The sequence below is a fragment of the Echeneis naucrates genome, chromosome 5 (assembly GCF_900963305.1).
Source record: "Echeneis naucrates chromosome 5, fEcheNa1.1, whole genome shotgun sequence".
Classification (NCBI taxonomy): domain Eukaryota; kingdom Metazoa; phylum Chordata; class Actinopteri; order Carangiformes; family Echeneidae; genus Echeneis; species Echeneis naucrates.
The window spans coordinates 7,521,655-7,537,598 of record NC_042515.1 but is presented as its reverse complement, the minus strand read 5'-3'; the positions used below and the strand labels follow the sequence as shown (position 1 = coordinate 7,537,598).

Below are 15,944 nucleotides of genomic sequence, written 5' to 3'. Positions count from 1 at the left end.
ATTGGGTACGCGTGAGTGCAACACTTAGTCACCTCATCCAGATAGGAAAAGGATAGTAAAATAAACACGCACAGGGATCCACACAGAGAACCGGGATGAGTAAAATAAGCAAACTAATACGATGAGAAAAAAAAAATCCAGACAGACTCGGTTTTGGCAGCTAGTATTAATGAGTGGGAGAGTTGAGTGAGTCACCTATTCTATTAATCAAGTGCCAAGACGAACCAGCAGAAGAGACCGGCTATTTTCCAGCAATGTTATTTTGTGATTCTGATGTATGAAACATCAGGCTGCACTGCATTGTCTTTTTGAAATGCATCATATGAGGCAGTCCTCCTGGTCCTTTGCTGTAGAACGTTCTCAAGCTTAAATGATGGTTCATTGGTTGATTGACTATAAGATGATATACAAACAAGTCTCGTTAAACCTTTTGAAGGTTAAATTGTTTATTCGGTTGGGTGAATCTCTGTGGATCTCTGTCTCTACTGTGCTCAAATTGCAGAGAAGGCATCATCCAGCAGGCATATTGTCGGCGGAACAGATGTGCGTTGGCAGTGTTTTTAAAATTTTCACGTTTTAAAGAGTTTGTCCAGAGCCATCTAATATCTAAAATGCATAAACAATGTGGAGTTGCAACATATTTGTTAAATAGGAAATCCTCCAAATAAATATGTGGACCATTTTTTTTATTATTATTTTTTTTTTTATTTATAAGAACAAAAAATATATTGTGAAAAAAAAATATATAATTTTCCAAAAAATCTATGTTAGTTTTTTGTTTTTGTTTTTTGTTTTTTGTTTTTTTGTTTTTTTCCTTTTGCCTCCATGCTGGTTTCCTGAAAACTCAAGCAAATTCAGAGGAATGCGTTAAATGTTTTCTTTTCCACTGGACACTATAAGGATGCTAAAAATAACCAGTTCGTTGGAAAACACACTTCTGATGCTAAGAGTGCACTCTGGGATTCAGAGATTCATCTCTCTTAGCTCATTTTGGTTGGTTGCTCGTTGTATATTCTTTTATTTATGTATTCGTTACCTCCTGGCCATTGTGAAATGGTCGATTTCTGCTGCAAATGAGGAGCCGCCTCCCCATCACAACCTTGACCTTTCAGATACCTCGAATGCAGGTGGTTTTTACTTTTGGGAAAGTCTCCCCTTCTAGCTTTCCAGTGATGCAAGAGATTTAAAGGGGTCAGCAAAGGGGACTGCTAGATAGAAATCTAATTAGGTGATTGTGCTTGAGGGAGCTTCGCTAGCTGCTCGATAAACTCCCACACGCTCACTCTCCTCCTTCCTCATTTCCATCTCCAGATTCAGTCTGTCTCTCCCTCAGCAGTCAGCTCGCACACCGAGATGCTGCCTGACAGTCCCCCGACTGAGGGTACAGTCACACAACCCAGATCATCACTCACAGACGGCGCTCTCACGGCTGTTCATATTTCTTCAGAGAAATGAGAAAAGCGTCCCTCAGCTGATAATAAAGCTTTTGCTTATGGTGTCACTGTCGTCTCTGTGCTCATTATTCTTTTACCTTCAGACTGAATTAAACCCAAAACGGTGATGAGGAGAAAGATGAGAAGATGAAGTCGCTCCAGTATTTATTTATTTATTTATTACAGTGCAGTCTTCTCTTCTTCATCAAAACATATCTTAGTTAGAATCAAACGCACATGTAGGAAATCTGGGCACAGTGGAAAATACTTAATTCCCACAAAGAACAAATTGCTTTTCTCCGTGTTGTCAGCCCCACGAACAAACGTTCATGAAATTCATTTTACAATGCTCAGCTTCTGTTCCCCCTAATCATCACCCCATATACATTAATTCAGGTAAATAAATACAATTGCATGGCAGAAATCTCTGATGCTGAGTACAAATTAAATATCATGCTTTTATGTAACTGCTGTTCTATAAGTCAGTCTGTCCTCCTGTACTCATGATACGTGAAGTTGGATGTAAACAGTAACAGTGGAAAACGAAATGCCCTGATAATCCATATTACTACATGTTGAGCATTGTGAAGGGGACATTAACAAATGAAATCTGACGTGCTGCTGCGACCAAAACCCACAACCCCTTACTTAAGTCATACATTTCCCTTAAATTTACAGTTTTACTGCTGTGTCATGCAGTGATGTGGTTGCTTTTACCAGAAAGTCGTACGCTGTCTATCTAATGATAACCATGATGGGAATGCTTTTGGAGACTATTTTTAGCACACCATAGTTTACCGCAGTCAGGTAGTTGATGTGATAGAGTGCTGCTGTTTCTTGATGATAGTGGACAAAAAAACGTTGATGCATTCTGAGTTTCCAACTGCAGGTGAACCGAACAGAACAAACAGATGCTGTGATTTCTGGGGAGAAAATGGGGAGAAATTTGGAAGAATCTCAATCCCAGGGCTTAGATTTTGGTTTGGGTTTTTTTTTGTTTTGTTTTGTTTTTTTTCTTTCCTTTTTTCAGTCACCTTTGTCAGATTATACCTGGTTTATTCACTCTGTCTCTGTTCTCGTTGGCATATTTTGAAACACTAATGAAGAAGCATGTGATTTACCCTAAAATCATGCCATACAATTTTGTAATTACAAAGTAAGCCATATTATCCCAAACTGACTCCCTGAGCTTTGGGTATGACTAAGCCCATTCTTTGTCTGTCAATGCTGACGAGCCGTTTATTGTGAAGGTACAATTGTGGCCCGGAAGTGTGCTTGGTAGTAGCTTAGTCACGCAAATGCAGAGCCACTGCTCTGGCTCATAATTCAGAGTTTTATGTAATGCTATAAATGAATGAGGTTGTCTCTCTCAGACAACACATCGTGAGCGTAATTATCATACAATAAAACTGGTGGCTTCATGTGTGAGAAAGATGTGGAGTATATCTACAGTGTTAAATGTTTAAATATGTTTAAATAATCACTTTACAGGAAGATGATGAATGAGGGACACTTTTTTTTCTTGAGAGGACAAGAACGAAGGGAAGCTACTTTTTAGAAGAGATAAATGCTGAGGAGGAAGTATCAGAGGACAGGGGGATGATAAATTGAGCAAGCAGACTGAGGAGACTGAGAGGTAGAGGAGAAAAGATGGGAAGTGGAGTTCAGTCAAGTAAACAAAGCGGTGTTAAGCATTTTATACCAGACATCTTGTCTTTAGCGGAGTAGACCGCTACTGTAGCAGCGCCATAATAGTGTGATGGTGATGTATTTACCTGGATCTTATCTGATACTGTGAGCTTTTGTGAATCCAGACAAAGGAATTACATCCGCTGAACACCTCACTTTAATCATCCTGAGAAATGCCTCACTTAATAGCTGTTCTGGGGGAGTTGTTTGTCATTTGTGTCTCTGCTGACTTCGTACAGCACCTCAGAGCAGTTAACCTGTGTGTGTGTGTGTGTGTGTGTGTGTGTGTGTGTGTGTGTGTGTGTGTGTGTGTGTGTGTGTGTGTGAGAGACAGACCAAATTGGTCAGTCGTCCCAAATCAAAAGATGTTCTTGTAGTAGTTATATTTCAGCAGGTATCTTTTTTTTTTCTTTTTCTTATTTTTTTATGAAAAAAAAAAAAAACAACAACTCTGTTTTAGATTTTCTGACTCATGCAACTCTGAAGTTGGTTATTTTGGATTGTATTTGAAAAAATCGGACAAAAAACTGAAAATCCATTGTGTACGTGTTTGCAGCACGAAGTCTACATGTACTCTGCTGATGTTTGAGGAGAAAAACATACTGAACCTCAGAACGTCCTCCGGCCTGTTTTCTCCGAGAGAACACAAACACACACGGCCATTCATACTTTTTAAAATGCATCATAATGCTGTGCACCGGTGTTAGTCATTCATTTGTAATGCTTCTCTTTATATTTGAAGATTGACCTTAAAACAATGGTATGACATTTTGGGGAAATATGATCACTCGCTCTCAGGTGGAAAGTTCAATAAGGAGATCGATGCCACCCTCATCCAATGAGGCGGCAGTCACAAGCCAGATAGCTGAACAGGTGGAGGCAGTCAAATTACTGAGATCGGCAATGTATGTGTTTAAAGTCAACACCAAAACTGAAGAAAGGACAGTTATTCTTTTCTCAGTAATTTCTGGCAGTTTCTTGGCAATGTCCCAGAATAAAAAAAAAATAGACAATAGTCACAGAGCGTCTGATAAAGGGCCAATTTTTAAAAATGTACCCTTTGATTTTTCTAGGGACTAAATGAATGAATGAGTTAGTAAGCTTAAAACACAAAACCCCCCACTTATTACAGAATATGTCGATTTCTTCTTTTTGATGGCATTAGAAATAGAATGGCAACAGAAATGTTATAGATTATGTTACTACACAGAATTCAGACAGCTACTTGAAATTCAAACACCATGTCAGCCAACAAAGTTTACATGATGACACTGTTAAAACGCCACAAGTGAATGAGAGCATTGTATCACTTTTCTGCTCCCTCTCCTCCCTTCTGGCCCTCCCAGCCTTCACTTGCATCTTCATGGTGTTTGCTGTCTCGGCTCATGATTGAATCCGGAGCTTGCTAGCCTGTGAGTCAGCCATAGTGATGTCCTGCACCTCCTAGTTTGAAGCCTCGGAGCGAGAGGAACACACTCCCCCCGAAACTTTAGAAGGAAATATCTCTGCACGGCTGCCAGGCTGTTCGATGAGTCTAGGTCTCAGGATCCTTTGACTGCACACCTCCAGCTTTGGATATTTTCCCCTAAAGAGGTTACACTCTGTAGCTTTAAGCTACATCTAAAACCAATTTGCACCGTGCCATATATTTTCTGCAGACCTTTTATGCTTTAATATTTTGCTGCAGATTCAGCTTTGACTCATAGTTTGTGAGCCTGTTGCAAGCGGAGGTGAGTGAAATAAAAATAATGAGAAGTACGTGGACTCCCATGTTGTGTTCTGGCGGAGGGAAGAGAGGCGATGGATAGATATATGAAAATACCATCTTGTGGTTTGATGCTGGTTGCAGAATAATAAGATGAATGGAGGGTGAATCGTCACCGAGAGGCTGGTGCTGAGGTTAAAGGATCTCTAGGGGCTGTTCCATGCCTGTTCAAGTCGCAGTGAATCCTATCTTACCTCATTGTGTCCACATAGGGGTGTCAGAATTGTATCACAGTTGAGTGTTATGTTTGAAATGGGTCAGTCTTATTGTGTTCGATGTGAGGCCTCCGCCCTCAACAAGTCTTTGTGTGTTCTTCTCGCTTTGCCTGCATATTTGCATTTAGAATTTTTCTGAGCAAATACGGTGGCCTCACTCTGTCCTTCTCTGTCCAGAATAAAAAAAAAAAGCCTTTTCACTGAGGCATTTTGTAATGTTTCTGCATTTCTAACATTAAGACATTTTTGTACTGCTGTGTCAACTTTTTTGTGAAAAGAAGTTTTTATCTTTGTGACTGTGCCGCCTTTGAACTCCACTTTCACAGAAAACCCTCCGTGTCTGTTTCATTCTCTCCACCTCTCTCCCTCCCTCGTGAAAGTGCTATTGAAATGTAAAGTGTAAAGCGCTTTTCATTTTCATATTTCTGTTCCCATTGAGTGGATCTGAGAAAGAAATCTAACCTCTGTTTTGTTTTTTTGGTTTTTGTCATTTCATTTCCTTCTCCACTTTGGCTGCTTTTCTCTCTGTTTAGCTAATTCACACCATCAGCGTGGTCGACAGAGACGAGCCGCAATCTGGTCATCGCTTCTACTTCACACTGGCCCCAGAGGCATCCAGCAATCGACACTTCACTCTGTGGGATGTCAAAGGTGAGAGGGCAGAGGTCTTTGTATTGGGACCAGAGGGGAAGAGCCATATTGGAGAAACTGTGCTTATGGCATTAGCAGCATAATTTGATTTTCAGAGTTGGAAAGACAGGCTGCTAACAATTGTGATATTTTAAATGTGCAGAGGTACAACAAAACTGTGCTAGACCGACAAATATACAAGATAAGTATGGAGTCATTTAAAGCAATCTCAACATTTTCCAGAGTGACTAGCAAGATGAAAGTTTGTTAAAATGCTCGAGGGAATTCTGCAAATGTTGACCTTAAGGCAATATTGAGTTTGTTGAAAAGAGTGCAGCTCCATAACCATTCAAAACACTATTAGCAGTTTTAATATCTGAATTATGTCACTCAGAATCCGGATGGTATTAATGCTTTTAATGACGATTCACAGAGATCGCTGCCTGAAGGTTTGAACAATTACAGGGAGTGATTATTCTTTCTTTTCTCTAAAACACCAGCAATTATCGTACTTAAAGGAGGGAAATATTGAATCACATATACTGTATTATCAGAAAGTATCTATTACCAGTGCATGTGTGAGACCATCCCTATGAAAAACTATTTTTAGTCCTTTGCTCTAATGACCTGTAATGCTACGCCACCACGGTTAATAGCATTTTACATTAATGTCAATATCCTTTAAATAAGAGAAAGCTTGTTTGCTGATTCCCTTCAGCAGGACGTAAACCGCTTACACGTCATTTTCACCAAGTTGGTGTTAAAACTGCAAAAACACAATTTTTATCTGCGTCTGCACAATGTAAGCAAACGTTAAAGTCACTGTTGTTCTCCCAGTGATGACTTTGCTCTGTTGGGAGTGTGAGAGCCCTTCCATGCCTGTCTGTGTTTTTGCAAACGCGTGTGCAGATTCCGCGTTAAGAGATGTGTACCTAAGTGAATGTGACATCTGGCTAAATCAAGATTGATCTGACACCAGGAAAATGTCAGGGGAGCAGCCGGAGCGAGGGAAATGTCACTGTGTGGAGGCAGCAAGGTCTGCGGAAGTCCCGCTCACATGAATGTGCATGGTTACACACATAACACAGTCTTTGTGCAACGCACAAACACATGCTGTTTATACATATGCACACACACACACACACAAACAAAGCCCAACATCGTGCAGACCATCAGTGTCTGCTTTTATATGGTTTATTTATTAACTTCTACCTAGTTGTGGCTTTGCATGTCTGTGTACAGATGTGCTTTTAAATGAAATTGTGAATTTGTGTAGGTATCAAGGGATTTCCCCACCACACACACACACACACACACACACACTTTCTACATGCAGACCCTAACCACAACCACAACCACAACCTCACCCGTATCCGAAATTAGTCTCCAAATTTAACTTAATGCGGCTTCACACAGACAAAGTACAAAAATGTGTTCATGAACACAAACACAGCAGCAGATCCTGTATTTTTTTAAAAACAAACACCACACATACTTTTTATCCTCCCACTCACTTTTTTTTTTTTTTTAATCACTATGGTGTTTCTTTTCATGGACACATTTGTCAACCTGTCACTTTCAATCTATCACTTCTTCTTTTCCTCATCATGGCCTCACACTGCGTTCTGTCTCCAAGCCTTCACACAAAATGATGAAAAGACATTTTTTCTCATGTTGCTTGAATGTCACTCGGAAAGCGTTCCTTATTCTGGTTAAAAAGAAATCTCATGTAATATGAAGCTGTAGAAGGTCAGAAATGTACCTTTGGGTGAATTACTTGTATTGGTGTCAGTCATGTGAAGGTCTCGCATTCCCACCATCATCAATATTTTGATCTCTCTTGACCGTCATCAGGCGTTCCAACACTTCTTTGAAGCTTGAAGTTTAATCGATGAAGCCCCACCCCTTTTCCATTCTTGGTTGACAACCATCCTCCCATGTGACCGTCTCAGTTATGTCTATGCGCTGTACACTCTTACTGTACCTTATTATTTTCCACGCTGTACATATGCTTGGAAATATACAAAAACTATCTAATGAATGAAAACAACAGCTCTGCGGGTTTTCATTTTCAGCTATGTAATCATAACAACTACTGTTATCCAACTAAATATCCAGAATTCTCCTTCATCACTGCTCTCAGGCAAAGTGTTTTAGTTTCTTTTTTTCCAGTCTCCTGTACCCTAAATAATAAGACATCATGTACAGCTTTCTATATTGATGCGTTATTCAGTGATGGAAAAACAACACATTCACTAAAAGAGAGAAATGAGCAAACACAAAAGCTTAATCAGGAGAAACTATGGAACTTATTTGTTTTGTTTTATTTAGTGTACTTGCTTACATGTTGAAAATATGTTATTGCTGTGAGCAGTTCTTTGTGTGTGTGTTTATGTTTATTGGGTCCGGATTCAGAACTACTCGAGGCCTCAGTCTACTTGTGTTCATCTGACTGGAAACAATCTTTCTTCAAGCAGACAGCCATGCAAGAGAGAGCTGTATAAAAGTCAAAATGACAAACTCCGGGGCGTAACATTCCCGTACATAAACGGTAATATGGAGATTGTTCTGCATTTGCCAGAATAGCTGGAGGGCAACATGGATAACGGTGACATATGTTCTTGGAGATGGATTGTTTGGTATCCTTTATGCAAGTCTTCCCACAAAGACACAAAGACTCTATTTGTCAAAGCTTTGTCCTGTATTCTAGATTTATCTGTGTCCCTGGCAAAGAAGTTACAGATACACAAGTTAAGTTTAATTTGAAACAGTGGCTCTTTCACTCATTTCCTCTCCAGTGTTTTGTTTACTTTAGAAAACAAATAGCACACCAGAGCATCGCTCTCTCACTGAAATCCATTTAACCCCACATCCTCACACTGTTTGTTTGGAGTTCTGGTACAAGATTGGCACATTTCTGTTTTCTGTTTCTTCTGGACGGATTCTGGAAGAAATTATTTGAATCCTTATTTTTAGTCCAATTCTTCATTTGTAAAACCCAGCGTTAAATTTGACTTCATTTGGTTTTATTTTTAGACTTTTGGCAACTATCCCATTTAGAAACACTTGAATTTTTGTCTGGCTTTACTTGACTAAACTCTGAAAGGTTTAGCTTAAGTTCAATGCATTATTTAAAATGTTTTTCGTGGATCCCCACTCATTGGGTAGAAAATTGTATTAAAACATGCAAGTGTTATGATTTGACTTTATTTAGGCATATCTTAAAATCGCATACCAAAAATGAAACATCAGCTCAGATTCCTGCTCGTCTCTTATGACCAAGTTTTGGCATCAATGGAAGACATTTTTGCAGAGAATAGTTGTTGATTTCCTCATAGTCCCTCCCCAACCACCTTCAAAAGAGATTTGCTCTAATTTTCAGACGAAGATGAAAAACTGCTGATTGGCCTTCTTTCCAACTTGTCTTCTAGCTTTTGTTCTTTCAGTTACGTTTCATTTTGTCATAATCATGTGATTGTTTTATTAGTTCTTTTTTTGTTTTGTTTTCATCAGTCATTGACAGCCATTTCGATGAGAACATTTCTGTGATGAAAGTAACTGGTCAAACCCAGTTTAACTTAAAAAGGCTTGTATAATCAACTCTTCTTCTGCGGCTTGTATCAGTGTAGTTCAAAGCAGACAAAATAAGAAACAACCACAGGATGGAGTCTTTGTCTGGATGTTTTTGTACTATGTAGTAAAAAAAAAAAGAAAAAAAGCACAACAGATTTATTTATTTTTTTCATCAAATGTAAGGCACTGATGTGTGATTCTCTCCTTTACCTTGTTTTTCTGGCCCTCCCGCTCCCCAATACACCCCCGACACAGACAACACAGCTGGAATCCGGACCCAGCGATCAGGCTTTAACCGCCACGAGCAGAATGTGTACTTCCTGCCTATTTTGGTGGTTGACAGCGGGCCTCCCTCGCTCAGCTCCACAGGCACCTTAACCATTCATGTCTGCGGCTGCGACACAGGTGAGAAGAGCTACAGGAGTAGCACCATTACTAACATTATTGTCACTGTCACCTCCTCTTTTGGCAGTGACTCTTCTAAAAGGTCAGCTACAAGCCATCGTTTTAGTCAGCAAACAGTTATTATCAGCTTATGGAGGGTAAACTAACACGATGTCGCACATCTGCTGATGGTTCTGAGGAGTGATTTTGACTGATTAAAAATATAGTGTGTCACACAAAGCAACGCTTCATTCTTTACCACTAAGCAACTTGAATGATATTTTTCTTCATCTTTTCAAACACAGATGGCGCCATCCAGTCCTGCAATGCCACAGCCTATGTAATGAGTGCTGCTCTGAGCCCTGGGGCGCTTATAGCACTACTGGTCTGCATGCTCATCCTCATAGGTAAGCAGATGGATGTACGAGTATGTATGTATGTATGGATGGATGTATGATGGATGGTTAGATGGATGGATTCTCTGGGGCCATCACCAAGTTCAATTTCAACCAAACCAGCAGGAGCATGAAGTTCAATAGTGGGATGTATTGGTAAAGAAACAAGCTGGCGAGCAGAACCTGAAGCTAAGACTCCGTGTCTTCTGCTCATAAAATCATACAACCAAAGCATGAACCTTTTCATGTGGCCACTTTTAGGCGCTATTTATATTTCACAAATGACATGAAAATGATACATTTTTCATCTCTTTCCTGCAACATACTTTTTTGGTGCGTTTATGAGTAGGAAGCTTTTGCTTAAACAGCCATGCAAATGATACCTGGGTTTATGAATGAAAACAAGCCACTTTGATCCTCAGAACACAGATGGTGAGGAAATGAATTATAGTAAAGTGGCGCTGGGCTAGAGAGAGCAAACAGGCAAAACAGCTGCCTCAGCACTTTTATCCCACTGGAACAGCGGGCTTTAAATAGACGAGGCTTTCCAGACATTCATGGATTTTAATACACACATGCAACCAGCAAACACAGGCATGTATGTGCTCACCCTCTGAAGGACCAAAAAGGTTCGAGATTGTCATATTTAAAAATTTTATGAGTTCGCCCCTGCCTCCCCCCCGTGCACATCTTAACATCCCAGTCCTCAGTGACAGTGAGAAAACGACACGGTTGTCACAGTGTTTTGTCTCTCCAGCTTGTGCCTCTACACGTTCCACATCGTGCAGCCAGCGTGTGATTGATGGCGTGACAGTAGGCAGCTTTATCTATGACTAGCATTTTCTATCTCTGACTTTTAAGAGCTTTTCTAATGAGAGTTGTTAAAAGTCTGTCTCCATTAACCAAAACATCTACTGGACAGAACTTCAAAAGCAGAGCATCATTTATTCATCGTGGTTTTAAAAGCCTCAACAAAAAAAAAAAAAAAAAAATGTTACGTACAAATCTGAGGCAACCTCTGCTGTGTACAAAAAAAAAAAAAAAAAAAGAAACAGACTGTGGTTGTGAGTTTTGTAACTGGGACCACACAGAAATCCCCTCAAAAAACCAAACAGCAAAGGCTCTTTGGCCTTCACACCTGTCAAAAGCAGCACCCTGTATGCAAAAATAGAGTTGCACACTACAAAGACTTCTTCTAATGCAGCATGAAAAGATACATCAGCCAGGGCAACATGCTAAGATTGGGATATTTGAAGTATGCTGATGTTTTCTCATGCTTCTTGCCTTTTCAGTTCCACTAATGAAATGTTGATTCCAGTCCATCAGTCTGTAATCGGCGCTAAGCCCATGCCATTTTGACTGACCGGCACTGATTGGTAGAAAATGAACTGAATGCTCCTCATCAAAGTGGCGAAAGGCAGGCTAAGTGGGCGTGCCCTGTTTCTGCCAGTCATCATGGGGACAGTAAAATATCGGGGCGTGAGATGCTGGAATCCAGCAGGAAGATCTGTGTTTTCAGAACTACTGTGTGGTTTGAATAACAGACGGGAGCACGGCAGCAATCTTATCGACTCCACATTGCTCAATACTTACCCTCTTCCTCTACTTTCATCAACAATACACATTTGTGCGTGCAGATTCAGTGTGTGTCCACCTGCGCATGCTAAGTATGCATCCACATAAATCATTCTTCACCCATTTACTCCAGTGCAATTCATTCTCTCTGTGAGTGCCGTCACTGTGTGCATTGTGTCTTCTCAAACAGACGCACACACAAGAACACACATCCTCTGCATACACATTGACTACCTAACCAGCCAGCCAGCACTCCCTCTCTCCAGAGGCTGGACCACCTCTATTACATCAATTGTTGGATGATGAGAAAAATGAAAACAAATTTCTGCCTAATTACCTTACAAACAAACAGTCCCTCCATCAGTTCATTTATAGGCCTGATGTGATGAATCCATTTCACTGCGTCGCAGCATCTGCATGCATCCATTCCAATTACCGCCCATCTGCTTGTGATGAACTCCTAGGTGGGGGCAACCAGCACAGCCCAAGGGTAAATTAACCGTCTTGTCAGGAACGCTTATCACAACATCTGTGCACACGGGGAGCAGCTTTGTATGTATGGCAGACAGATATACACAGCTACGTATGCTTCTTACAAAGGCAAGATCTGCACATGTTGTGTTGTTAACATCACCTGAATCGTGCTTATCAGCAAGTTAAATATGCATTCAGTGGCTTACAGTTCAAGCATCTGTTTACCTAATAGGTAGTGACACACGTTATCAGTGTGAAAGAATGTCAGAGGTGAGATAGCCTGATCGTATTTGCTTCAGATTAGCGCACAATCCTTTGGTGCAGTTTCAGGAGGTGTATGAGGAAACATAAAGTTTTCTATCTCCTATTACTCTACCAATTAGTGTAAATTTAGAGTAATTGTCTCTGCAGTGCTTTAGTATGCACAACCGTGTGCGCTGCAATTTACCGCACAACATGACTGTTTCCTCAACCCAAGGACAATTAGTTTGTCCCATTCATGGCCGAGAAGAATAAACACAATGGTTATACACACCGGTTACCCAGTGGAGCCCAGCAGACAATGTTAGAGAAGAACAACTGTACATTATCCAGCCAGAGATTCTGAATAAAATCCCCATTCACGATCAGCAAGGCTCTTCTGGCTGGCACAGCTTTTTAGAAAATGAACACAACGGGATGTTTTCACTCAGCAAGTTATTTTTTGACTATTTACACCATATGAAGGCAATTACCAGGAGCAGCAACAAGTCATTTATACTAATTATGTTCTTGAAACTAATGGCTTTTTTTTATATGGTCCAAATGAAAGACAACAGTAGAGGGCAAAGTGAAAGTTGAAACACATCCTAAGTCTGCAGCCTTCTCTCATGCATACTATTAAGCAGGCTTTAATGGGAGCATTTCCTGCACAGCCCTGTCATCCGTTGAGTTGGACCGTGAAACAATGTAGGCCTCATCTCATTTCCAAGATGTACGGCTGTGTGTACCGCTTCAGAGCGTCAAACAATCCATGCTGTCCCAGAGAGCACAGGCCTCCAATATAATTGATGGGCTTCTGACCTTCTTGGGCTTGTTGGTATTTGTTTAAGGCAACAAGCTGTCTGTTCCCAAAGATGAAGGTGCGTAGCGGTTAATGATCTATTTAAATGTCCCTTCACTCTTATCCCTGTGCAGTGGTTGCACAAGAAGAAAAACAAACTCACTAAGGACATATATTTTCACCACCATCCAGTTTTTCATCATAGAAATTCACTCATAATGAGCCAACATTCAGTATGCATTCTCAGCCCGTATAGGAATTACATACGACCATTTTAAAAAGCAAATATCTGCTGACTTTCTGCTAGTTAAAATCATATTGCAAAGTAGGAGAGCAAACAAAAGAATTTGTCCCATCTCACCGAATGTGACATGCAATTTTCTATGTAAGATTATTTACACAATTTTTTTAATTCAATACTTTTCTGCAATGTTTTAATGACCTGAAATGATACCCCTTTACTTTTCACTTTGCATTCCTCCCAGATGTTCTTTACACATATGGTTGTTAAAACAAAAGACAGTGTAAATGTGTTCATAAGATAATTGTAGCTGTTTTTTTTCTTCATCCCAGTCACTCCTGTGTGTACAATTCATCCATAACTGCCTGTAATATTCTTTTTTATGATCAGTGACATTTGGTGGCAGATCTGGTCACCTGAGTCCTCCACATGTAACAGCTAGTGAAGGTTTTCAGGGAGGGAGGTGGTGGAGCCCAGAGGAGTGATGAAGTCGGCAGTAATTAAAATAACTAAGCTGGAAGTTAAACCTCATTGAGTTAACGGTGCATACATCCATCGTTTTCTTCTTCCCTCATAAGCCCATAACATGATCCATAACGTGTTTGATCTACTCCTGGCTTTCAAAAGCATTTCTGAATTGCTTTACGTTTTATTTAATTTTTTTTGCAAGGTAGGTGGCTCTGGTTTTGAGTCATGGTGGAACCAAGGAGCCTTAGTTTCATTCAACTTGGATGAGTATTGATATACGGATTGGTCTCCATTAGGCCGTTTGAATCATATTTCTGGGAAAGGCAATCAGGATTGTGAAAAATCAATGCTCATGCATTTGGAATGCAAAACTTGATAATATATTATCTTCCCCCGCTGTGTCTTTGCCCCAAGAGATGAAATCAAAGTTACAAAGGGGGCAGCAGAAGCTTTCTCGTACAAAGTGCTTGGAAATCTGTCGTGCAACAGTGCATGTTCGTGTTTGATGTGCAGCTCCAAATGTTTACATCTGTAGTATACATAATGCCTTAAATCTGGGTTTGATATTCCATTATCCTTTTCTAAGACAAAGAAGAATACCATTTCTGCATGCAAACCTAGCCTGCCAGCTCCTAATCCTTGTCTGCTCTTCAGTAGCAGAGTTAAAGCTGCAGATTTGACAGCACTTGCTATAATGACAGTTCATAAAAATCCCTTAGTGGGAACCTGCCTCTCACCTGATTTTTATCTCATCCTGCTGTTCAGGTGATCTGACAAATTCATACTTAACGGTTGCTTGTGCAAAGACATGATGGTGCAACACGTCTTGGCGTTTTCTTTATGAACTCATGCAGTCAGCCTTAATGAGTTATGAATCTATGCAAATATAGATGTGGAGAAACAATCTTGGTTTTTCTCTCTTTTCCTGTCTTGCGCTGTTTCTCAGTCCTCGTCTTACTGATCCTGACCCTGAAACGCCACAGGAAAGGTCAGAGGATGGCAGAGGACGAGGAGGACATGAGAGATAATGTCATCAAGTACAACGACGAAGGTGGAGGGGAGCAGGACACTCAGGCATACGACATGAGCGCTCTGAGGAACCTCTATGACTTCCCCGAGGCCAAGAGCTGTGACTCTGGCCCCGACATCCGCTCGCTGCCGCAGTGGATACAGGCAAACCGAGTGGGTGGCGGTGCAGAGGGAGCTGCGGCGGCGGCGGCGGCGGCAGACTTTACACTGTTCAAAGGCTACATCCGGAAGAAGGTGGAACAGGCTGACGCCGACCTCTCAGTCCCGCCATATGACTCCTTCCAGACGTACGCGTTTGAGGGCACCAGTTCACCAGCGCTCTCACTCAGCTCCATCCACACATTGTCGACCACCTCGGAGCAGGATTTCTCCTACCTCAGCGACTGGGGACCACGTTTCAGGCAACTTGCGGGCTACTACGCTCCAGGAAACCTCGAGGAGGAAGGGTCCTAGCACAACATCTCCTCTACAGAGAGACATTTGAACTCCCTTTTCTTCGTCCGCCTCCTTCTTTGCCTCCTCCTCTCACCCTCTAGCACTGTACCGAGATCATCTGCTTTCACTGTGTACTCCTTAGATCAGAGCACTGCCTCTTTATCTCCTTCAAAGAAAGTGACCAGTGTCAGCGTTTGAACTCCTTTCACCCACTCCTCTGATTGGTTTGCAGACTTCGACATTGAATCTCTGGAGATGATGTGAGAAAGGAGGGAAAGCTTTGATTGCTACTTAGGCACATGTGAAGGGAGGATTTTTTTTTTTTTTTTTTCTTTCTCAAACCATAAATGAGAATTCTTATTTTAATCTATGAACCTGTTTTCAGAGTCCAGTTGGTTTAAACCATGCCAAGGTAAACTGTCAATACAAACATGTATTTATTTAAGGAGGAAATATTTATGTATTTATTTGTTTTTATGTATTTATTTATTTATTTACACCAGTTTCACCATGGTAACTGCAACAAACAACTCTGCTGAAGTGCTTATAGAAAAGTGGAATTCGAGAAACATTCGAGAAATGACTGAGAGACAACA

The 15,944-nt window shown here is 40.8% G+C and overlaps 1 protein-coding gene across 1 annotated transcript in view; it reads left to right on the top strand.

The window, feature by feature from the left end:
- cdh22 (cadherin 22) overlaps positions 1-15,366 on the top strand; it is a 66,212-nt gene extending 50,846 nt beyond the window's left edge. The window contains exons 9-12 of the mRNA XM_029501778.1: positions 5,636-5,753; positions 9,561-9,710; positions 9,995-10,096; positions 14,831-15,366. Coding sequence (XP_029357638.1) covers positions 5,636-5,753; positions 9,561-9,710; positions 9,995-10,096; positions 14,831-15,366 — 906 coding nt within the window. The remainder of the gene's footprint in view (positions 1-5,635; positions 5,754-9,560; positions 9,711-9,994; positions 10,097-14,830) is intronic.
- The last annotated feature ends 578 nt before the right edge of the window (positions 15,367-15,944 follow it).